The following is a 24,867-nucleotide window of genomic DNA, read 5'->3' on the forward strand; positions in this document are numbered from 1 at the left end:
GCAAGCCACATCTCATTGCCCTCCCCTTATCTGAGATGCCCTTTCTTTCCTGATAAAACAGTTTCTTGGACCTGCGGCATACACTGAAGTTACCTTTCTAAACAAATTCTCACTCAACACAAGCCGTTTATGGGTATCACCATCTTCAAAGTGTTACGGCTGTTATCATCTATATTTTGTGCTGTAAGTGCTGATAATTAACTTAATTTCCCTAGAAATTCACATATACATTTGTCAGTAATTATTTCTGCACCATTTGTACACATGCCATACCCTTTGCATGGAGTATAATAAGTTTCTTAGATGGAAGCTCCTTAAATCCCAAAGCTCACTTGCAATACCAATGGGGCAGCTTGTTTCTTTTAAACAAGCTATTAAAGAAGGTAATAATACTGCAGTATGAAACTTTTTTGCCTTCCCCAAGTTATTTTTCCATTGTTATTACTTGCTTCCTATTGCTGCATGTTTCCATTGTCCATAAACCCTTGGGCCTTTAAAATCCAAGTCCTAACTATCAGATGCTGAAAGCAGAGAATGGAAAAGCATGGGTAAGCAAAATAACCTTCACCTTGCCTGTAGCAGACAGATGGTCTGAGGTCTGCTTTAGCTTGAATTGAAGCTCTACAGATTAACATAGCATTCATTCATTTTTACTTTCCCTAAAATGCATGGAAAAACATCCAGTTTTCCAGCTCTGCCCCACCTAAGAATGCTACGATCCACAAACCATCACATCCTGATGTGGTTCCCAGATGTTGACCCACCTGAGACAAGACTCTGGTTATCCCATATCTATGGGGTACAGCGATCTACAGGCAACCCCAGCTTGAGCAGTTCCTTGTACATTTGTAGAGATCTGAGCTCAGTCGGTAGCTGCACTATCAACACTTCAGTCCCACACGGGACCAACTGGTAGGGAGAATCCACCTCTGCATGCAATGGCCTTAGACTTGAGGCAGGACCACACTTCAAGAAGTGGCTGTGGTGTCCTGAGCATCACTGTCATCATCTTGGGGTTGTTTGCAGAAGGAATGATCCAAGCACCGGGTTTAAGGCACCAGCTGTACCCTGCGCCCACTTGTGGTCACAACTGGTTGGCAACAAGATCTGCTGCACCAGTTTGAGCATCCTGCACCACCAGTTCACATGGATGCCATGTTTTCCTCCTGCTAACACCTCTACCTGCCACCACACCCCTGACATGCACAGCTCAGCCCCTCATCACACCACCGCCCCCCTAGGGATGATCGTTGCTTACCCACTAGCACGGTTATGACTTTATTGCTGGCATACTGCTCGATTTCTCGCAGCCACTCAGGGAGACACCGGAAGGATTCTTCACAGGTGATATCGTAGGTCAAGATTAATGCGTTAGCACTGCGATAGTAACTCTGCGTGATGGACCGGAATCGCTCCTGTCCTGCTGTGTCCCAGATCTGCAGCTTTTGGCATAACAAGGAAGGGTGGTAAAAGGGGGGAAAAATTATTTAACTTTTTAATTTGATAGCAGTACTCTTTTGACCTAAAAAAAACCCAAAAACCAAACCCCTTCAGGGTAAAACCAACGCAGGAAAGCACTAAGCTCTTCTCCCCTTTGGCTTCCCCTCCCCCAGCAATTTGCATTTCCGTTCCTGCACTTCTGGGTTGAAATGCAAGGCACAAAGTCAGCTGGCACTGCAGCCGATGGCCCCTGGAAGCCGCAGGTCTGCAGGCTTTCACATGACTTCTAGCATCTCCCTCTGTTGGCCTGGAGTTACAACGCAGGTGCTGGAAGAAGCAAGTCACTTCTCCTGCCCCTGAAAAATAAGAAAGCCTGTTCTCTAGCTCCCAAAGCTAGTTATAGCTATCCTGAGATGATGCACTCATGGGTGGGAACCACAGGGTTGAATAAGGAGCTCAGCGGAAGGCTGATCCAAGGACTCCAACACATTTCTTCTCTACAGCCTCAGCCACCTCAGCTGCTTGCTGCCTGCCTTCCCAACACGTAGAATCAGTTGACATGTCCTTAACTATTATCAAAGAGGTCATGAGGGTTTGCCAAACCCTCTGGGTCCAGGAGGACAACATGCATCTCCCAGTACAAACTAAACTCATGATTTTTTTATGATTTGACCATTTGATAGTTTTTGGTGGGTCATCAAAACATCAGTTCTTCAAAAAGACAAAGAAACAAACATTTTAATTTTGGATGTTTCAACATTTTAATTCTCTGCTTCAGCTTTTAGGTTTTTTTAAAGCACCCCTCCCTGGAATTAAATATGTGAAAGGGTGATTTCCAGCCAGAATGCTGTGTACTTTGGGAAGAAAAAGGTAAAGTATTTGAGATTTTTTCCATATATTCAGCAGACCGCAACAGAGAAAACCTTATTCTTGCCCAGTTCCAAAGTCAAACTATGCTAGCTACTCATCATAAATGTGTTAGTTTCAAATGAAAGCTCCCAGTAGCAGCTTTCAGACGTGGGGTATGATTTTGAAAAAGTACAGTTTTTGCAGAGAAAGTCATTTGTGGCTGCCTCACAGCTGCCGGGCACCTTTGTTAAGCACAAAGGCATTTCTTGGCATAGCTGTATTTAAATGGCTGAACCTGGCACCTGCAGTTAAGTGACACACAAAACCATAAGTGAAATTACTTGCATTATGAAATTCAGGTAATGAACGAGTCCCCATTAAAACAAACCAGCCTCCAAACTCTGGCAGATGGAAAAATACAGCTAATTTTGTTGTTGCTCAGCTATTTCCCAGGAAAAACATTTACTGATTTGTCTACTGGTTAACTCCAGCTTATATATGTTTTGCATTTATTGAGATGATTTCCAAGCTGATAAAAACTTGATGTGAAGTTTCACATACAATGGGGGAATAAGCCAGGCCAACAAGAGCAGTGACAAAGGTGCCTTAGCTGCCTCACAAGGCGACAACCAGGAGACCAACCACCTCAAGGGTTTGCACGGCTGTAGTGGGTCCTCGTGCACCCCTCCGAGGAAACCTGTGTGCTCAAGCACCTCTCTGAAATGCCTGCACACCAACGCACGCAGTGTGGGGAATAAACAGGAGGAACTAGAGGTCTGTGTGCGGTCTCAGGGCCACGATCTCATTGCAATCACAGAGACATGGTGGGATGGCTTGCATGACTGGAATGTGGTCATGGATGGCTACAGGCTTTTCAGGAAAGACAGACCAGCACGGTGAGGTGGGGGAGTTGCTCTTTATGTGAGGGAGCAACTGGAATGCATCGACCTCTGCCTTGGAGTGGAAGGAGAACAAGTTGAGAGCTTGTGGTTAGAAATTAAGGGACAGCCAAATATGTGCGACACTGTTGCGGGTGTTTGCTACAAGCCACCTGATCAGGAAGAGGAAGCTGATGAAGCCTTCTACAGACAGCTGGAAGTAGCCTCACAATCGCAGGCCCTGGTCCTCATGGAGGACTTCAGCCACCCTGATATTTGCTGGAAAAGCAACACGGCGAGCTATGCATGATCCAGAAGGTTCCTGAAGAGCATCGAGGATAACTTTTTCATGCAAGCGGTGGAGGAGCCAACGGGGCAAGATGTGCTGCTTGACTTTATCCTAACGAAGAAGGAGGGGCTGGTTGACAATGAGAGTTGGGGGTAGCCTTGGCTGCAGTGACCATGAGGTGGTAGAGTTCAGGATCCTACGTGGTAGAAGCAGGGCTATGAGTCAGGTTACAACCCTGGACTTCAAGAGGGCCAACTTTGGCCTCTTCAAAGACCTGCTAAGAGGAATCCCATGGGCTAGGGCTCTGGAAGGCAGGGGAGTCCAAGAGCTGGTCAGTATTCAAGGACCACTTCCTCTGAGCTCAAGATTGGTGCATCCCCAGGAGAAAAGTCAGGCAGAGGAGCCAGGAGACCCACATGGATGAGCAAAGAGCTTCTAGAGAAACTCAAATGGAAGAGGGAGGTTCACAGTATGTGGGAAAAGGGACTGGACACTTGGGAGGAATATAGGAATGTTGTCAGGGTATGCAGAGATGCATATACCCAGAGAGGTCATGCAGCCTCCTTCCCTGGAGACATGCAAAACCTGCCTGGACATGGTCCTGTGCCCCCGCTCAAGCAAGGGGGTTGGACAAGATGATCTCCAGAGGTCCCTTCCAACCCCTGCCAGTCTGTGATTCTGTGAATATGTTCTTCCACTGCTTTAATACAACAGATATTGAAAGCAAGAGGGACAGCCCTGGGGGAGTGTTTCCTACTGGCTACAGCTGTGTGCCTACCTATGAGCTGGGTGCAGAAGTCCAGGAAGAGCCCCTGACAAACTTCCTGCACACAAAATGCACATCTCACATTTCACCCCACTGATTATTTCTGCCAAATAAAATATTTTACAGCAACCATTTTACTTTTATTTTTTTCAGAGGAAGCAAAGGACGGTGCCTGACTCAGCCTGCAGAAAACCTAGATGTTTATTTTCTTGGAGCCAGCTGATGCTTTCTACTCTCCCAGCATTTGTACGTACATTTATCTTTATGCATATGAGCATTTCCACCAAGTACAATAGGATCACAGGTCCATATAGCATAGCCCTCTGTTTGCAGCACTGATAATGCTTCACTTTGACCAGTGTGATAACTGCTATCTAGTTGGCTCGAATTTGCATAGCCTTTTAGTACAGATGTTGTACATATTTTTGCTTTTATTAGAAATGGCCAAGCAGATGAAAATCCCCCTCAACTGCACAGTGCTGCCTCAGCTCATTTGTCAGTGAGCTTTAATAGCTGCTCATATCTGATACGGCTTGCACACAGCCTTCATGCTAGCAAGTCCCTCTCCACTGACTTTCAAATGCCATTTTGAAAGCTAGAAAGTATTTTTCCCTAGGAATTTATAATTTATTTTCAAGTCTGAAAACCTTTTCAGTAGACAGCTCTGCTCTCTCATCCTGGATCCCAGCAGACGTGCAGGAGATGCTGCCCAGCACAGCAGTGGAGTCATGGCCCGGGCACTGTGAAGCGAGCTAGCAGTTACAGAAGCACCTCATTTGACAGAGACATCATTTTTATTGCTCTGTGCTCTGAGTCATTCCTGCTTTTCCCGCTCATTAAATGTTTATTCTCACTAGCACTGCTTACTCAATAAGTTTCAGGTACAAGATCATTCCCCAAAAGAAATCCGTTTGCCTTTTGGACTCCAGGAGGCTCATTCAAATGCCAAAATGTATCGTGCTAAGCTTCCTCCCAAGCTCGGTCATTGTGGCTGAGCTCTGGCAACTCCAGTTTGCTCCACTGGTGGGGTCACAAGAGGGACTTTGATTTAACAATTCATTATTTGCTATGTGAAATACAGCTGGTGTACTAGCTACCACTTGCTAAGGCTCTGTGAAACAAACCAGCTCCAAGGGATTAAGAAAGAGTTGCTTGGGTAGACACTTGTGCATTCATCAGGCATTTGCAAGGCAGCAAGGGTTTACGTTTACCACGCTCACAAGTTTGCATTTAGCTTGTAGAGCTTCCCTGAACCACCCATGAAATAGCCAATGTTGGCACAACTGCTCCAACTTTCTCTTAAGGAGTCTGCATCCTCAGACCAAGCTAGTCTTAAAAGTCAAGGTCAGGTTGGATGGGGTTCCGAGCAACCTGATATAGTTGAAGATGTCCCTGCTCACTGCAGGGGGGTTGGACTGAATGACCTCTAAACATCCCTTCCAACCCAAACCATTCTATGATTCTACAAAACAGGATTATGTGATGGGAGCAACAACTCAAGTGCAGAAAAATCCTCAGGGTAAATTCACCTGTCCAAAACCCAGACCTCAGACACAAGTAATTTTCTTAAGGCTCTGTCTGTACTTGATGGAGAACAAGATGCTTGGAAAGGAGAGGTGTCTGAAGTAGATGAGATTAATCTTTGAAGATTGCTTTTCTCTCTCCATTGACAAGGACAACCTTGAGACACCTGGTTTAAGCCAGATATATATGGGGAAAAAATTAATTTCGCCTTTGGTGCAGTGCTTAAGCCATTTACCAGCTTAGATCCTCTGAGCTGCTCCACTGGAGCTGGTTTTGGCAGGAAGAAGCATCTCTGCTGTCCGAGAAGCCTGGACAAGCAGCATCCATGTCCCAGCCAACCCCATTACACCAGATGCCTGCTAATGAGCATCGCAACCACCAACTAAGCACTGACACCACAGGGGCTATATGCGATCCCCACTGCCTTCCTGCCTGCTGCTCTGTCCCACTTGCACAGCGATGTGCTGAACATTAACTCTGTCTTTACCATGGGAAAATATTTACACATCTCGTCCTTCATCTGCTTAGGCTGGAAAGTCTTCTGGTCAAGGACCATCGCTTGCCATATGTTTGTGCAGCTCCTCAGGCAGCACGGTGGCAGCCTGCTGACACGATCACAGCTTTTAGAATCTGTCCTAAACTTAGGAACACACTACCTGATTTTCTTGTCAAAAAACCTCTGCACTAAACTACAGGTGGAAAAGAAAAAAAACAAACAGGATTGAAAATCTTCATGAGTTCACCGTTTCCATCCAAGCACAAGCTTCAAAATGGTTCTCAATGTCACATCCAGCCGCCCTCACACTGCTGCTGCTCTCCCATTTGCTCACGACCAGATTTGATGAAGGCAGCAAGGGGAAAAACCCTGTTTTTCACTTTGATGCACCTGGATTTAATGCAGGCAGAGTAATTCCAGGAGCAGCTCAGAGATGCTAGACATCTTGACATCTGAGGCTCAGATAACCATACTCTTCTCTCACCCTCTTGAGCACCACAGTATCTCTAACAAGGTGTCTACGAATGAACAAAGGAGCACCAATGTCTCTGGGCACTGAAACTCAACCATGGGTCCCATTACAGCATTAGATTGGTCCCTGGTGTGTTTTGACCGAGGCAAAGCAGCTCTCTGCCAAGTGATGCTCAGGCTCAGTTTAGGAGTTGGCACAGGACACAGACAGTTTCCCAGTAGCACTTTGGTTGCAACCACCCTATTTTAGAGGGTGAAAGAGTTAATAATGCAGACATTGCCCTTCTCACTTCAACCCATTGAACAAAGCATAAGTACTGTGACCATCTCAACTTCTCCCAAACCCACACCTTGTCAGAAGTGGAAGATGAGCCTTCGTTGTGCAGAACCACACAAGTCTAGAAGCCTGCTCTCCTCCACCAGCCATCTCAGGAGCTCATAGGAGAAGACCTTCACCAAGCACATCCCAGTGGGAATGCAACAGATTTTGGTTTACCAGAAATGCTTTAAGCAGAGGTTGCAGGGAAGTCCTCCTTTGTGCCACCTCAACCCCAGCCAGGCACGATCTCAGTGTCTCCTAAGCAAGGCCAGAGTTTTGTAAGATCTTCCCTCTCAATTTTCTCCCTTAGAGTAGGTTTGCTGTTATGATCCTGATGGTAATTGTGGAGAGGGGCACAAAGGTCGTTAGACCAGCGTTGCCTGAGCCATGCCAGGCAGCCCTGCACTTCCCCATGTGCCCTTCCAGCAGTGAGGAACCTCAGCTACAGTACTGCCACATGAGTTTATGCTGAAAACCATCAGGCTCCTACCTTTACTTTTTCACCATTTATCTCCACAGTTTTAATCATAAAGTCAACTCCAATCGTGGCTCCTTGACCCGGTGGGAAAAGCCCCTGAAACAAAACAAAGTTTTAAGTAAACTTATGTAGCACTCTCTGGGTGCCAATCCTCACTCTTTTCCATCCCCAAAACTTTCTCCCTTGTCCCCTTCCCCAGACACTTATTTCCATCACATTTAGGGAGGAAAACATGACATTTCCCCAGTATAACTGTTACCATAATTCAACCCTACAGTGTTTTCACTGTCTACACATCCCTAGTCACGTAGCAAGTTGTTGACTTGAGAGGTGGGAAAACAGGAGAAAAGGAGGATGCATACAAGGAAATAAGGGTAAAGACCACCTGCTTGTGTGCAGTTGGAAGAGGCAGGGGAAGGGTAGATGGAGACCCTCTGTCCCACTTCCCAATGCCTCAACAGAGGTGGCAGCACCTGCATGGGATGAGATGCCTTTGCTCCTTCAACTTCACACCTTCCTTCTCCCCTCCACAACACGCCACAGCATGGAAAGACATTTCTGGCAGCTCCCAGCACTGCACCCAAAGGGTCACATCCCTGCACAGCATTTCAGGAGAGAAGCATGGAGCCAGCCACTACTGGTACCACAGCAATGACAAGGGCCAGCACGATGCTGGTGGTATTCGATTGCAGGACCATCGGAAAGGAGCAACAGCAAACCAAAAATAAAAAAAAGTGTTTTGATTTCTGGTGTCTAGGTCTACAAAGTTACACTGATTTTGGGGACCATCTATCCCCTGTGGCAGATGCACTGCCAAAGCACAAACAGCAGAAGTAGCCACAGATTTTTGCTGTTAACCCTTTGGGGTTGACTAGCTTTATTGCCATCAGCTGTTACATACGGTGAGAGAGCATTTAACATCATATTGGCTTTAAAACGAAAATTAACAGTGAGGGGGAAAATTGCTGACAATTCCTAGTGGAGAGTGCAAACATCCCATAACTTCTGTTTTATAGTGCATCATGCAAAACCTTCTCTTGATCCGGATCACAGAATCCTAATCCTTTCCGTGCTATTTTGCCACAAAGAAGGTCTGGTGTTTAACAGAAGATGCTGGACTGACAGCCCAGGACTCAGATTATTTAATTATTGGCTAATGACAAATAACAGGGAGAGCTTTTTGCAGTAGCAGATGGGATGGGGAAGAGAAGGCACATGCGAGCACACCAGGAGATGTGCTGGTCCTTAAACCAGTCTAGAGCACCCCAAATCAGGAGCTTTGCCAGTGGCTTTCAGAGGACTTTCCGTCTTCAGAGAGGGATGAGCTCTCTCCAACGCACAATCCCCAAAGCTAAGTACAGCACTAGATTCAGATATGCTGCTTGTGCCAGTGTGCCACTATAGGTGACGTATACACCAAGAGTGTAGACAACGAATTACTTCAGAGCTGTAATGCCAGCAAAGCCCTTGGTGCACAGCCACAGGCTCCATGCTCCCACCCTAGTGCTGTCCCCACCAAGAGGTCCCCATCCCACATCCAAGAGACTGCCAACCTTACCTGAGTAAAGCGACGGACTAAGCAGGTCTTCCCCACACCGGCGTTGCCAATTAAAACAATCTTGAATAGAAAATCATAATCTTCCATACTCATTTACGCAGCTGCAAGACAGAGCACAACATGATGTGAACCAAGGCAGTGTGGAAATGCCCTTTTATTCCTGCTGAACTTTATCACTCCAAATATTCAGAACAAAGGTCTCCTGGCGTGTACACGGCTCCTCAGATAAGGGAGAATAGCCTTTTCCGCTCCAACCTGGGAACATCCACGTAGTCTAACATCAGCTGCTGTGAAACCTTGGCCACATTTTGGCCTTAAATAGCATATCACCTGGCTGCCCATGAATTAGAGATGCTGGTTTTCAGCTTTCAGAGCAAGGCTCCACAAACCGAGACCACCATTTCTTAAGATTAACCCAAATGTTTGTTTTGCTTTTAACTGTATCAGCCCCAAAGGACAGTGTGGACTTTACCACCTTGTACGAGGGGAATGCATAATTTATTCCTATTAGGGCAATACCCAGAAACCTGGAAGCTCCTCCAGGTGGGTAGTAGGTGTGCACAGAGGGGGGCTGGGGGTGCATGGGGAGAGTAGAAACAGGAAAATTTAAATAATTTAAGAATAAGAGCAGCAGCATTTTCATTAAAGACAGAATGAGCTCATTTGCTAAAATCAAAGCAGGGAGTCATAGAATCATATCATCATTTAGGTTGGAAAAGACCTCTAGGATCATCAGGTCCAACCACAAACCCAACACTGACAAGTCCACCAATAAACCATGTCCCTAAGCACCACATCCAAACATCTTTTAAATACCTCCAGGGATGAGGACTCAACCACTTCACTGGGCAGCCTCTTCCAATGACTGACCACTCTTTCAGTGAAGACATTTTGCCTAATAACCAGTCTAAATCTCCCCTGATGCAGCACTGAGGGTGCACTCGATCCCCTCATCCAGATCATTGATAAAGATATTTAACAGAACTGGCCCCAACACTGAGACCTGGGGAATGCTGTGATCAGCTACCAACTAGATATAATTCCCTTCACCACAGCTCTCTGAGCTCAGCCATCCAGCCAGGTTTATTTTTCACCCAGCAAAGAATATACCTGTCCAAGCCATAAGCAGCCAGTTTCTCCAGGAGAATGATGTGGGAAATTGTGTAAAAGGCTTTACTAAAGTCCAGGTAGACAACATCCACAGCCTTTCCCCCATCCACTGAGCGGTTCACCTAGTCATAGAAGGAAATCAGGTTAAGCAGGACCTGCCTTACCTAAACCCATGATGATTGGGCCTGATCACCTGGTTGTCCTGTATGTGCCATGTGATCACAGTCAAGATGATCTGCTCCACAACCTCCCCTGGCACCAAGGTCAGACTGACTGGCCTGTTGTTCCCTGGATCAACCTTCTGGCCTTTCTTGTAGATGGGCTTCACATTTGCTACCCTCCCGTCAACTGGGACCTCCCCTGTTAACCGGGACTGCTGATAAAGGATTGAAAGTGGCTTGGCAAGCTCCTTCACCAGCTCCCTCAGTACCTTTGGGTGGATCCCATCCAGCCCCATAGACTTGTATGCATCTAAGTAGTGTAGCAGGTCAGTAACCATTTCCCCTTGGATTATGGGGGCTTCATTCTGCTCCCCATCCCTGCCTTCCAGCTCAGGGGGCTGGGTACCCAGAGAACAACTGGTCTTACTATTAAAGTCTGAGACAAAGCCAGCATTAGGTACCTCAGCCTTTTCCTCATCCTTTGTCACTATGTATCATAAACTCTTCTTCCTGGGTTCCAACCAAAGCTCTCTGTTCAGCCAGGCTGGTCATCTTCCCCGACAGCTCGTCTTTTGGCACATGGGGACAGCCTGCTCCTGCATCTTTAAGATTTCCTTCTTGAAGAATGTCCAGCCCTCCTGGACCCCTTTGCCCTTTAGGGCTGTCTCCAAGGGACTCTGTCAACCAGTGTCCTAAACAGACCAAAATCTGTCCTCCAGAAGCCCAAGGGAACAGTTCTGCTGACCCGTCTCCTTACTTATCCAAGAATTGGAAACTCCGTCAGGTAACAGTTTGGGTTAAGTACATTAAGAAAGGATTTTAAGAAAGAAGAAGTAATAGACACTATTAACAATATTCCTACTAATATTATTTTCTTTAGTGTAGTGAGGATAGCTTGCTTGGTATAAAGTTCAAATGGGAAATGAACACAGAGGAAAGTGGGTGGGGGGAGGACCCAGCACACATTCCTGCCATCAAGTCCAGCCTCCTTGTCAGGATGCAGAGACTGATGTTTCAGCAATTTGCAGGAGATGGGCAGGGTTGCTTACATACAGAAAGATCTACAGGGCTTCCTCAGGCCACCCAAAGTACGGGGAGGACCAAACAGGTATGCATAGTTTGTTGCACCTTAGCAAGGCATGAAGGATGAGTATCCACACCTCCATCTCCAGTGCACCCGAGGGTGCTGCTGACACTGTGGCCAGAGAAGGGGTCTGTAACCATCAAGAAAAGCAACAGCAGGCAGAGATTCAGTTGGAGATTTTAGGTAGACAGAAAAACCCACAGACAAGGGAGCAGAAGGGCAGCGTCCAAACCCAGCTGTGTCCAGGAGGATCCAGATATTATACATGGTGCCAAAGACCTGTCCTCGAGACTGGTCTAGGGTAATGACATAAGAGACATCAGTAAAGACAGATTTACATGCCATCAGCTGAGATACCTGGTAAGGCAATATCTGAGCATCAGTACCTAACCCACCAGTACCAATAGGTTAGGCACTGGATGAGGAGATAGAGCTGAAGACAAGAAGTAGAGATGATGGATGGGGGGAAAACAATGAAAAGTATTAGGAAATTGCTGTCCTCAGTAAAGCCCCAGATTGCTTTGAGGGTTTTTACAGAGCTGACAAAGGGAACAAATGCAGCACAGGTGAAACAAGCTCATCACACTCAGCCCAAAGACAGAGTGCCCTCTCCCACTGCCTTCAAAGGTCCTTCCTTGGGAGGGTTCACTGCCACACACCAGAAGGCCCCAGCTACAGACACCAGTCCCACCATACAGCTGTGACAGACTTAGTCAAACACCCAGAGAGTACAAGACAAAACAGACAACCTGGGTCTGCCTGGCAGGACACACCAAAACTACTCTCCAAGCACCAACAGGAGCCTGGTAGACCTGAAGGCAAAAGAGGGGGAAGGCTGACACAGCTGCTTCACGTCTATGTGATCCTTGGCCTTTCCAGAAGCCTAAAGAAAGGGTAATTAGTGACTAATGATCTGCATCACATCAGCAGATGGTTAGCAGGGACACAGCTGAGTCACTACACAAACACGTCACTTCACCTGGGCCAGTGACACAGTGCAGCACTTGCCCTGATGCTTTGCTGAGCTGGAGCTATGGTTCCCTGCAAAGTGCCAAAGAGCAGCAGCTGGAGCTGTCCTGAGGATGCTCTAACCTCACCTCGCTCCGACATGCAGGACCTTACAGCTCCCTCCTATCTCTTAATACAGTGAAAGAGTGGGACCTCAAAAAAAGGCTCTTTTTTATTTTCTGGGGTTATTTTGTGTAATCCTTTCATATCTCCATGTCTGGCTTTCCCAGAGTGGAACTGGGTAACAACAATGGTATTAAGAACATGTTGACAGTGCTGTTATAATGAAGGCTAAATGTTAATATACAGTTTCAAGCTTTCACACTAGCCAACGTGAAGAAAAACATGATCATCCACTAAAAGCTATTTCAAGACTAATGAGACTTACTCAGCACTGCATAATTATCCCTGGGATGCTTCAAATCCCGGAGGGCACTGCTCCCCCCTGGAGGGATTTCAGTTCTATTACTTGTACCCTAAACAATCTAACATTCAAATTTATCTTCTCAGGAAGCTTAAAAATAAACTTCCTCTGCACATCTTTGAGCTCCAAAATGCTAAATGGCTCAGACATACCCTAGAGTTATGTCTGATCCCCTTCATTAGGCTCCAAGACTAATCATATGCGATGTTGACCCCAAATGCGAGCGCGAAGATGAACCAAGGCCATAAAACAAACAATGCAATGATGAGATTAAATGCCAGAACCAAAAAGACACAAGAAGTGGGGGCACAGGAGAGGGGAAAGCAACAGACTGAGCAGGAAGGGAGAGAGAGGAGGAGTTTGGGAGGTGGAATGGGCAGGTAAGGTTGACCATCGCTGCCCTGTCATTGCCCTGTTCACCACTGGTGTTTCTCCCTCTGACATGCACAGACACTAACCTACCACAGCATCAGCACTGAACACAGAAACATTGCATCAGTTACCATTACGAAATCTCCTTCTGCAAGCCGAGCCTTTCAGCCAAGTGACCTTTGCTGCTGACTCAGGCTCACACAACCCTCCCTCTCCCCAGAGAAGATATGTCTCAACCTCTGCCCCACTTGCCATGGTCAGGGAACACGCATCTCAGCAATACATCACACTTTGAATTATACGCCTTAAAAACAAACCAAAAAACCCCACAGAGTGCAACATTGCTTATTTTTGGTTTCGGGGTTTGGTGTTTGCAGGTGCAGGGCTCTGCCTTGCAACCCTGCAGAGGCCGCAGCTGCCTGTCCCACCCTTTGGCAAAGACCAGGCCCTGCAGCAAGGGCAGGCGATAGGATGCCTGTCCATGTCTCAGCCACCCCTCACCACATTTGTTTAAATCACAAACAGGGCTGGCTACAGCACACAGACATACCCTATCATGAGACGAAACAGGAGCACAGCCTGAGGCTGGCAGCAGGGCAGAAAATTGGGTTTCACAGCCGTTTTTCCCAGAGGCAGTTTATAGAGCTCACACCCCACCCAGTCCTTGTGGCTCATGACTCCCCCCCAGGCTGCTCCCACCAGCCTCACAGGGGATGACTGTTGCAGGGTTTCATTTCATTTGGGTAGCTGCTCAGCTCCACTCCATCACGCGGCCCTACGCATGGTCACTGCAGGCACGAATGAACAGCCAAGAGGAATGAATCGAAGTGTAGCGACCACCCGAAGCGGTCCATCTGCAGGAATGCAACCAACAGCTAGCAGGACACATTTCAGGCTTAGCTGGTTCTCTACTTTGACAAGACAGTGCAATAAGTGCTCTTAGCATATGATTAATTCCAATACAACCAAAATATTGGTGAGACCCACCCAAAACAAAGCAAAAGGGCCAAGGGCTTTCACCCCTCCTTCCCCCATGCCAGCTCATACAAGCAAGCTCCAGCTCCCACAGAGACACCCGAAAAAGGAGAAGCAGAAGCCATGAGCTGACCTCCCCATACAGCGAGCGCTGCTGCAAAGGCAGACACGCACCAGCCCTTCCCACTTCTCCCAGTGACTTGGTTACTAAAAACACTCCCATAGTGCAGTCAGCAGAACTTGGTCCTCTGTTTCATCCTGCCAGGGGCTCTTCACTGCCTGTAGATGCTGAACAGCAGCACAGATAAAGACACACTCCCTCCTGCTTCTCCTGTTCACCACAAGGCAAGGTGTTTATCCACAATAAATACATACTTTGGGGAATAAGTCATCCAGGTATGTTTTAGTTTATTCTCCTACGTGATGTCCTCCCTGCATTTGCTCCTTTCACCTCTTACCTCTCCCTGTTCCACTTGGGTTTACTTGACAATGTTTATCATCATCTGGACCAATTATTTTATGTTGTTTTTGCAGGGTTTTTTCACCCATTAGTTTGGATGGGCACAGAATGTTCCTCCTCATCTCTGACCTGCTCAGACCATGCCACATTCAGCCTCTCTGGGTATTAAATAAGTAGCAGAAACACAAAGCAAAGGCTCAAATACTATCTGGCAAATATGAATTACTTTCAAGTGACCGAGTGGACAAAACCACAATTCTGCCTGTCCTTCATGAGCTTTTACACTAGGACTAGCCTTTGCACAAAACAACAAGCAAATATAAGCCTGCTTTTTAGCTGATAAAGAGATCTCTGGCACTTCTCTCTAGACTCATTTGCTCAAGTAAAACTTTCCACCTCTAGGCATGATGAGAGCAGACTGTGATGATGATTTTTGCCCCAGTCATTTTGGCTCATGAAGCCAAGAGTAGAGTGGGAGACTTCAAAAAGAGCAAGCCTTTTTTGGTTGACCACAAGGTGTGTCCACCTCTGCCTGTCCTTCACCCTCCCTGAAGATCACAAGATAATGCATGCTCAGGAAACACAACAGACAGCCTTCATCTGAGGTCAAAAACCTTTCATGTCTAAAGGAATGTTTTGATGCCTTCATTTTAGAAGAAAAAAAGATAACCTGTTTATAAACGCTCTGTGGTAACTCAGTCCTCCGAGTTAGAGGCGCAGCAGTTCACACCTCCGCAGGGCCAGGCAACAACTGCAACAAGGAGTGCCTGGGACATCATGGCAACACCTTCCCTCCTCACCAGTCTCACTCATGGGTTTATTTCCTGCAGCCTGAAGAAGCATCAGAAAGCTTTGTTGGCATGTCCTGCTTACGAGCCATGGTTAGGGGATCACTGTCCTCACATCAGGACAGGTTAAATCAAAGCAGGCTTAGTGCAGCCAGGTGATGCAGACCCATGCATGGTTATACAATTATAGAATCACTTTGGTTGGAAAGACCTCTAGGAATGTCAAGTCCAACCACAAACCCAACACTGACAAGTCCACCAATAAACCATGTCCCTAAGCACCACATCCAAACATCTTTTAAATACCTCCAGGGATGAGGACTCAACCACTTCCCTGGGCAGCCTCCTCCAGTGGTTCACAACCCTTTCAGGGAAGAAATTTTGCCTAATATCCCATCAAAATCTCCCCTGATGCAGCTTGAGGCCATCTCCTCTCGTCCTATCGCTAGTAACTTGGGAGAAGAGACAAACACCCACCTCACTACAACCTCCTTTCAGGTAGGTCTCCCCTCAGCCTCCTCTTCTCTGGGCTAAACACTCCCAGCTCCCTCAACATCTCCTCGTAAGACCTGCTCTCCAGACCCTTCACCAGCTCTGTTGCCCTTGTCTGGACACGCTCAACCACCTCAATGTCCTTCTTGTCCTGAGGGGCCCAGAACAGAAGACAGTGTGCGAAGCATGGCCTCACCAGTGCCAAGCACAGGGGCACGATCCCTGCCCAGCTCCTGCTGGCCACACCATTCCTGATACAAGCCCAGATGCTGTTGGCCTTCTTGCCCACCTGGGCACACTGCTGGCTCATGTTCAGCCAGCTGTCAACCAACACCTCCAGGTCTTTTTCCACCAGGCAGCTTTCCAGCCACTCCTCCCCAGGCCTGTAGCATTGCCTGGGGTTGTTGTGACCCAAGTGCAAGACCCAGCATTTGGCCTTGTTGAACCTCACACAGTTGGCCTTGGGCCATCCATCCAGCCTGTCCAGGTCCCTCTGCAGAGCCTTCCTGCCCTCAAGCAGATCAACCCTCCCACCCAACTTGGTGTCATCTGCAGACTTACTGAGGGTGCACTCGATCCCCTCACCCAGATCATTGATAAAGATATTAAACAGAAGTGGCCCCAACACTGAGCTCTGGGGAACCCCGCTTGTGACCAGCCACCAACTGGATTTAACTCCATTCACCACCACTCTTTGGGCTCAGCCATCCAGCCAGGTTTTTTTACCTAACAAAGAACTGCATAAAAAAAAGCTAAAAACCAACAAAACAAAAACCCAAACCAAAACAAAAAACCCAATACTATCCACATTTGCAAAGGCTTCTCCGCATTTAGGGATAAAGGCTGAAACTATATCAAACCAGGAATGCACCCCAGCTCTATCCCACCTCAAATCCTCATTTAGAAGCTACTGCTTCAATTAGGCATAGAGAAGGATCTGCAGCCTCTTCCACCTGCTGCATCTAACCAGTAGGCCAGGGTGGGTTTTGATGTACTTACACAATTCTTAATGAACAAGTATTTTCTGCTCTTCATCATCCAACAGCTATAAACAAAAATAAGTTTACCTAAACATCTCAAGTTCAAACAGCAGCAATTATGTATACAGATATTACACTGATCGCACATGCCATATGAGCCAGGAAATTCAAAGCTAAGGCTAATATTTCAAGCAGAAGATTATTCCTTGCAGGCCTGAAAATTGCAGGGAACTCAGGTCTGGACATGCTGCTGCATTATGTAACTCAGGATAAAATATTCTCATTTCCAAAGCACCTGCCAATCCAACCGAAGCAGGCTCCTGCACTCGGCAAACACAAATCCACCTCATGCCTGGATCTCCTCCTGCTCACTTGCCCACCTTCCTCAGTCCTCTTCTTTACAAGGTTTAATTTAACTTCCATCCACACAGGAAAAATTAAGAGGCACTTCATCCCCACAAAAGCCTGGATCACCTACATCACAGCCCTGCTCTGTGCTGGTGGTAGCAAAGCCACATGGGATCCACGCTCTCAGCTAGGTGGGTCCAGGGATATCTTTCCCAAATTCAAGGGAGAAACATCTTCTGCAGGCACATGGGAGTTGCAGAACCCAGTATTTCCCATCTCCTCCCTTCCCAGTTGCCTTTCTGGGTGAGCAATACCCAGTTACCTGCACATTGGCAATCTTAAACATGCCTCTTCATCAAGGGTGGTCCCTCATAGGAAGGGAGAAGGTCCTGAATGCAAGAACACCATGCCTCTAAGTGTGATTTCCCAAGCAGAAACACAGCAGCTTTTATCCCGCACACGCATCACCTACACACTACAGCACACACCCCTCTGGTACACCAGGCTTGCAGTGCGCTCGCACTACCACTGACAAACTGACTGCAGGCTGCCCTCTTTGTCTGCCTGCTTTGCTTAAAGCAGGTACAAGGATGTTGTAAAGAAGGTTACAGATCTCACATTTAGGAGCAATCTTTGGATTTTTATGTGTTCCTGGCATCCCCTGATGGTGAAAAGGCCTTGTGTCCACGCTGCCCGCCACTGGGTAAAGTCTGCTGGATGGCTTTGCTAGTACTGGTGTCAAGAGCAGCATTAACACATATCATTAACCATTTCTTGTTGGATGGTGGAAGGATGGGTGGTGTTTGGGTTGGACACATCCTTGAGGGTCTCGCTGCCACCAAAGCCTCTTCAGGAAGGGCCAGGCAAGTCACAGCTTCTGTGGCCCAGTGTCCTCATTTAACTTTCCCACCTCCTGGAGGAAGAGGAGACTCTGACATGTGTAATGCACTTTGGTGTTGGGAACAGCCACGAAGTACAAAATATTGCATGCAGACAGCAAGTTATATTCCATCAAATATGAGGATTGAACTGTTAATCAACGGTGATTCTCATCACACAGATAAATGAACTAATCAGATTTCTACGTTACTTAGGGAAAATGAGATACATACACAGCACTTGCAAAGTAACAAATAGAAAATTAATTTCTTGAAGATTAAAAAACAGATGTTGACATGCATATCCACAATGCCACAAGAGTTGGCTGGTTACCAAACCACACACCAGCGGCAGCAACACACCCAGGATACACAGCATCTTCAGAAAACTGTTTCCAGGTATAAGATTCTGCCAGTAAATGGAGTACAGGGCTGTTCCGAGTTCTGACTGGAAAAAAGTCAGTGCAATCTTAATACATACTTTTATAAACATCTTTCAAGACATGCCTGGACATGGAGACCCATTACTGCATGCTCAAAACAACACTCTGTTGGCTTTGACCACATTTTACCAAATCGTGCAATCACTGGGCCGTATGCTCTGCAGCAACACATTTTTGTATGGAAGCGGTTAAAGACTCAGCAAGCACAGCAGACGGGCTGACTTCCAAGAGTGGAAAACTGCATTGCCAGAAATCCAGCCAAAAATGCTGTTTTATCCACTCAAAAACAACAGCCTCTTCCCAAAGGAAAAAAATTACAAAATTTTTTTTAAAACTACAGCCAAGCATTAACTGGAACGTGCCTTGCATGGTAAAGCTGGGAAAGGTTCTTAAGTCCAGCTCTCTACAATGGGAAATAAAGCTCCTGCACTGAGGCTTGACACCCAATGAAACAGGGAAACCCATCAGGACCTTAGGTGAGAATTTCTCTGCCTTTAGAAACCAGGTGCAGGATCAGGCTGAACCCCAGGTGTCTCATATGAGCAGGGCAAGGTTTACAGGGAGAGCAGCCCTACAAGCAGGGAGACAAAGCTGGAGGAGAAATTATTTGCCCTTGGTACAGAGAAAAGGCTTGTGCATGTTAACCAGGTAAAAGGCAAAGTCGTCTCATGATACATTAGTTTGCTGGGCTGGCATGGCGGGGTTTGAGTGGTGTCACAGTTGCACGTGGAGATGTTTTGACACTGGGTGACAGGGCTCCGATAAAACACTTGCAAGACTAGACAGTTTGACACCAACGTTTTTGACAAGATACAAGACAAACTATCACAACTAAAGGATTTCAATAAAATATTTAGAAGAACATCATGACCCAAACAAGGCTGCAAACACAGAAGTAGCACACGTGTAAGTACGTCATTAACCAATGACATAAGTCCCATAAATGTATTGTGAAAAATATGTACATAAAATAGTTCAGGTTATAAAAGCATGCCCAAGAAAATTTTCATACAGTTTAACTACAGTGACACGTCTTAATGCTGTTGAACAGCTTGTTTTGCTTGTGCCAGAGACGGATATGAACTAAAAATTTTTCTAATTAGGTTTTGTTTTGTAAGAATGCTTTTTAATTAAAAAAATAAGCAGTTATTTCCATCTCTTCATTTCTGCTCAAGTTAGCTTGTGATTTAAGGGGATTTACATCACTTCTCCATCAAACCTAGTAGAAGTAACAAGTAATTAAGCTTCATCTAATCTCGCTTTCACATGGCTGAGATCAACTCTGAACCCTGCAGCTTCATGCATGATGCTCCTGTGCCACACCACGCTGTCATGCCATGCCACCGGTGAGGCCACGCTGGGCCAGCCCAACGGTGTCGCGCAGTAGCAATCAAAAAGCTAAAAACTGCTATATTAAGATGAAAGTTTGCTGTTTGTTCAGAATGGACAACAGCATCCACAGAAAAAATTGCTTTTGGCTCTTGGTTCTGTTGCTTGGGACAGATATATCAGACCTGAAAGTAACTTTCCTGAAATATAGTAATAAATCAGCAATACCACCAGTAAAGGGAAGAGGTAATAAGCAAGACAAAAATCAGAGTTATAGAATGGGTTGGAAGGGATCTTTAAAGATCATCTAGATCATGCCGCCCACCATGGGTTGGGACATCTTCCACCAGATCAAGTTGCTCAAAGCCCTGTCCAACCTGACCTTGAACACTTCCAATGAGGGGGCATCCACAACTCTAGGCAACCTGTTCCAGTGTCTCACCACCCTCAGAAAACAAAAAAAAAAACCAAACAAAAAACTATCTTGCATACTGTTCTTGACAATGTATTTCATCATCCACTGTTAATCTTACTAATATTCAGACAGCTAGACTTCCTGAGGAGCAGACACAGTATCTGCCATTCCTCTATACCAGATTCAATCTACATCTGGTATCACCAGATCTCCAAAGAGTAAATGTGTGTTCTACTACAGCTACATGCATTTGTGCTGGTTCTATCAAAACAGCAAGAATCAAAGCCAAAACTACAAAAGCCAAGACACTGCAGCTGTAAGAACTGTACCTGCACTGTAGAAACTGTAAAAAAGAAAAAGAGGGGGACAGGGGGTGGAAATGATGCTCTTCTGAAGAATTTGGACTGACAATGGTTCATTGAGAGGAGCTCAACCCCTAACCAGCACCTCTCATATATTTTATGTTGCAGCCTGAAGCACAGTGGAGAGGCCTTCAAGACAATTGCTTGAAAGAGCTTTGTCCAGGAAGGAGCACAAAGTTATTAGGGCAATTACTTGCACAGTACAGGTAGCCCATCGTCAGTCTTTTGCATCCAGATTTTGTGAGGCAGCATCTTCCTTGTGACTCAAGAGGGAGGCTGACATCCCTAGGCAAAACTTTCAGGCATGCCCTCCAATTCAAGAGCACAGCCTGCTACTACAGTAAAGTTGGTTTTTGGTTGTTTGTTTTTTTTTTAAACTTACATGAGAAAATAAAGAAGCGATCCTGTGTTTCAGCTGGCAGCTCCCTTATCACAGCCACACATGCAACATCAACCAGCCCCATGGGAGGGAGCCTCACACCCTTGTGCCACCACAACAGGGGAGGTGGCAATTTGCAAGAGCACATTTGCATTTAGGAAGGCCTTATGCCTGTTATGCATGTTAAAGGAAGGTTCCTCCTCCAGAAACGCCAGCTTTTTTTGAACATGAAGTGATAGAGCAATGAAAGTGTTACAGGCTCCTGTTAAGGTGACAGAGGCAATGCAATAGCATTGGCTACTGAAATCCTTAGGGGGAGGGAGATGGAGAAGGTGCTGGAGCACTGAGGGCAGACCAGGGAAGCTCATCTCTCAGGTCCCCATTCCCTCCAAAGGTGAGTTTGAAATCCCAAACTAAGAGCCCTCTCTGCCACTGAGATCAAGTTTGGGTGATGGGTCTAGGCTAGTCATAGGCCAATCATAGCCTCAGTGCTCCCCAATTCATCACCTTCTCTTGTTTCCAGATCAGAAGCACATTTTACCTGTAACGTCATGCATGCTCATGCACAAAGCATGTATGCTTCTGTTTCTACCACCAGCAAGAGAGTTGTCCCTCTAAAAATGTTCTTATTTGATGGAAAGCCCCCAGCTGGGATCAGCCAGCCCGTCTGGCAAGTAGCTGAGCTGACAGGGAATATTCTTTGCATTTCTGCAAAGAAACACTTCAGTACAGTTTTAACTGTGAGTATCTGCCAGAGAAGCAGATGTTTCATGAAAACAAATTCTTCAGAGGGGGAAGAAAGTGGAAATCATGGGGACTTAGGTGTAGCTTCAGGGCTGGTTTAAGCTGATCTAAGCCCAGATGCCTCCAAAAGAGAAGGTTCCCAGCCCTGCCCGCACCCTGCCAGCTGCAGGAAGAACCCAAACCAGATGGGAAAAAATCTGGGGGTGGGACAGCAGATTAGATTTTACGACCCTGGTCCCAGATTTTCATTTTTGTAAGAGGTATCTTTACTATAACCAGCACCTCTATAATGGTCATTTCAAATCATAACAGCTCCTGAGTAAGATTTTTATAACGATACCACAGGTTTCTTCATAGAGTAAGGAACAATATTCATGTTCTGGTTAAATTTTAGCTCACATGCTAACACGTAGCCTGTTTTCAGTTCCCCTTACAGTTTCAGATGGTTACAGTACTTTTGATTTTTTCCTAAACCACCAAAGTACAGTTATTCATCTAAGGCAGCTATCTGCTGTTAAAACCTCATTTCAGCTTTGGGCCAGCTGCAATTCAAGAGACTGCATGGGTTAAATGTGATACTAAAAGAAATCCCCAAGAGCAAAAAAAAGCAGCTTTATTGAAGTTTTCTGCTCTAGTCTCCTACCACTGCAGGGACATTACTCAAACAGCTTGCCTAAAAGCCTGAAATCTGTAAAAGTAATAATTAAAAAATGTGTTCCAGGCGCAGGGTCTTTGAGATTTATTATTAGAGCAAATGCAGCAAGTGGCACCTTGAGGGCTAAAGCAGGCAGGCCCCCACAAAATGCATGCACACACACATTAAAAGGCCACATTGGTCACAGAAGCTCTCTAGTCCGGATAAATTGTGTCTTCACCTCTGTACACCTCTACTCCCAGCTCAGCTACTCCCCATCTCCAGCCACAAGGGTTAATAAATTATTGAAAAGATTTGCAGGTAAAGATTTGCATTTGGAGAGAAGGTGAAGGCACAACTACAGGTTCTGCAGCACCAATATTCACCCGTTTGATGTTGTCGATGTTTAACAACCTTATGACATAATGCAAGGTCTCCCAATACACAGTACGTGCATGCCCTTTGCTCAAAATTATATTCCCATCACAAACACGATCTCTCAGGGCTTTTCCAATATAGACATTCCTGGGTTATACATAATGCCATATAAAAATTCAGAGATGTCCTTTGCTACTATTGATCTCCTGGCAGCAGCCTACTGAAGTTTTGACCTTTTTGGGACTAATATTAGGAAACAAAAAGCTATTTCCTTTTGTTGATTTAAAGCGAATGGTAGCCAGTCCTCCTCAGACACTGATGCCAGCATGACATGTGCAGCCTGGGCAGTGCTGTCACTGCCCAGCTAGAGACCTTCACACTCACAGCATCATGGTCATGGGGACACGACTTGGCACATCAGCACTGTGTTTATGACCATTTATTTTTATTCCTTGGCAACAGAGCAGCTCTTGGGGTTGGGTTTTGCATTTGTGTTTTTTTTTTTTCTGGTGTTGAATCTATTTGGCACCCTGGGGAAATTCCTGAGCAGAAGATAGCAATTTTTAAAAGAGAGGATAAATGCTGGCACTCAAGCTTTGCTAACAGTAACACCACCCCCAGGCTTTCCGATAGCATGAAGTGCTCAGACCTGGAGCCAACGGAAGTCTTCACATGCACCAGGCATCAAAAGTCACATCCATCACATTTTCTGCCTTTGCAAACCCTGCCCCGGCATAAGAATAGTAAAAGATTTATTGGCTCATAAAGCTTCTAAGCTGTTTGTATCATGTGTAAACATCGTCAAGGCTCTGAACCTCATCACTGTTCAGCAGCACTCGTGGGTCCCATGATAGTTTTTGTCCTGTGGGAGCCAGGACCCCTCAGTAATAGCATTGCCTCAAAGAACAAACAAAAAAGAGACTTTGGTACAATACAGTAATTCTGAACTAAGACACCGTTCTTACCATGAATCATGGAAATATCAATATCCCCAAGCTCTCCACAGCTCCCAAGCAAACATGCAAATTAAATCCTGCCCAATCTACATGAGAAAAACAAATAACACCTGATGTTTCCCAACTCTGTTAGCAACATGGCCTTTAAAAAAAATAAAGATTTAATCATAGGAAGGATAGAGAAATCACATGGCTCGGCAGTTTCATTGGTTGTCATGGCAAATGAAAATCCCTGACTCTCCGATTTGTGTGTTTTAGAGGAAAGGCAACAACAAAAATGTCTTTTTATTAGGAAAACATTCCTTTCTAGTAATAATCACTTTTGAACCCACTGCACACTATATATAAACAGCTGCTCCTTCCCAGGGAAAATGTTTGCTGTTTCTTACTGAGCCCTCTCAGGGATCCAGGCAATTCAGCCTAAGACAACATTCAGGCACAGGTGATAAGAATCATGTGCTTTTAAATGTGATGACTTCTTGCCTGCCAAAGGGAGCCTGAAATAGCTGGTGGGGGTCTCAGCTCCATGACAGCCCCACCCTCAGCTACCCAGGGAGGCTGCTGGCATGGCATGGCCAGAGGAACCTGGCAGCAGCACAGGTCCCCTCCCCTGCTCCCATACTCAGCATCACCACGGCATTTCTTGCCACGTTGTCCGCTAACAGGAGTTTCATCATGCATTCTCACAGCAAGCCAAAACCACAAGTATTTGTGGGAGTTTTAATCTGCCAGACAGGTAACAGCAGCAAAGACACCCCAGCGTTTGCTCCAACTCATGCAATCCAGACCTCCTTGCACCCTGCCTGCACAACCAGCACCACACATCGTTCATTGTAGTAGATTTTCTGAATATAGGCAGGAGATAACCTGGCTGTAATTTCAGGAGCAGGTCCCCAGACAGGCTGCTCCTTCCAGCCATGCTCATTTTTGGTTTTGGCTGCATGCTAGAAGTCTGGGAAATTGAGGATATCCACACGGCAGATTTACCTCACTTATTTCACCACCAGGTCTTATTTGGTTGGTTTTGCCTCCTGCCCTTCCCCTCCTGCAAATCTTTCTCTTCACTCCCGGGATCCAGC

The 24,867-nt window shown here is 46.1% G+C and overlaps 1 protein-coding gene across 3 annotated transcripts in view; it reads right to left on the reverse strand.

Annotated features, from left to right (window-relative positions):
• The window catches only part of RAB30 (RAB30, member RAS oncogene family), a 53,887-nt gene that overhangs the window by 9,336 nt on the left and 19,684 nt on the right, over positions 1-24,867 (reverse strand). For 2 of the 3 annotated variants that reach the window (XM_064441425.1, XM_064441426.1), the window contains 3 exons: positions 9,069-9,169; positions 7,523-7,606; positions 1,259-1,442 (listed from right to left, as the gene is read on the reverse strand). In XM_064441425.1, the coding sequence (XP_064297495.1) occupies positions 1,259-1,442; positions 7,523-7,606; positions 9,069-9,161 (361 nt within the window). In that variant the 5' untranslated portion in view covers positions 9,162-9,169. Of the gene's footprint in view, positions 1-1,258; positions 1,443-7,522; positions 7,607-9,068; positions 9,230-24,867 lie in introns of those variants that run through there. The other variant, XM_009501453.2, reaches the window with a different exon arrangement.

This window comes from Phalacrocorax carbo, chromosome 1 (genome assembly GCF_963921805.1).
Source record: "Phalacrocorax carbo chromosome 1, bPhaCar2.1, whole genome shotgun sequence".
Classification (NCBI taxonomy): Eukaryota; Metazoa; Chordata; class Aves; order Suliformes; family Phalacrocoracidae; genus Phalacrocorax; species Phalacrocorax carbo.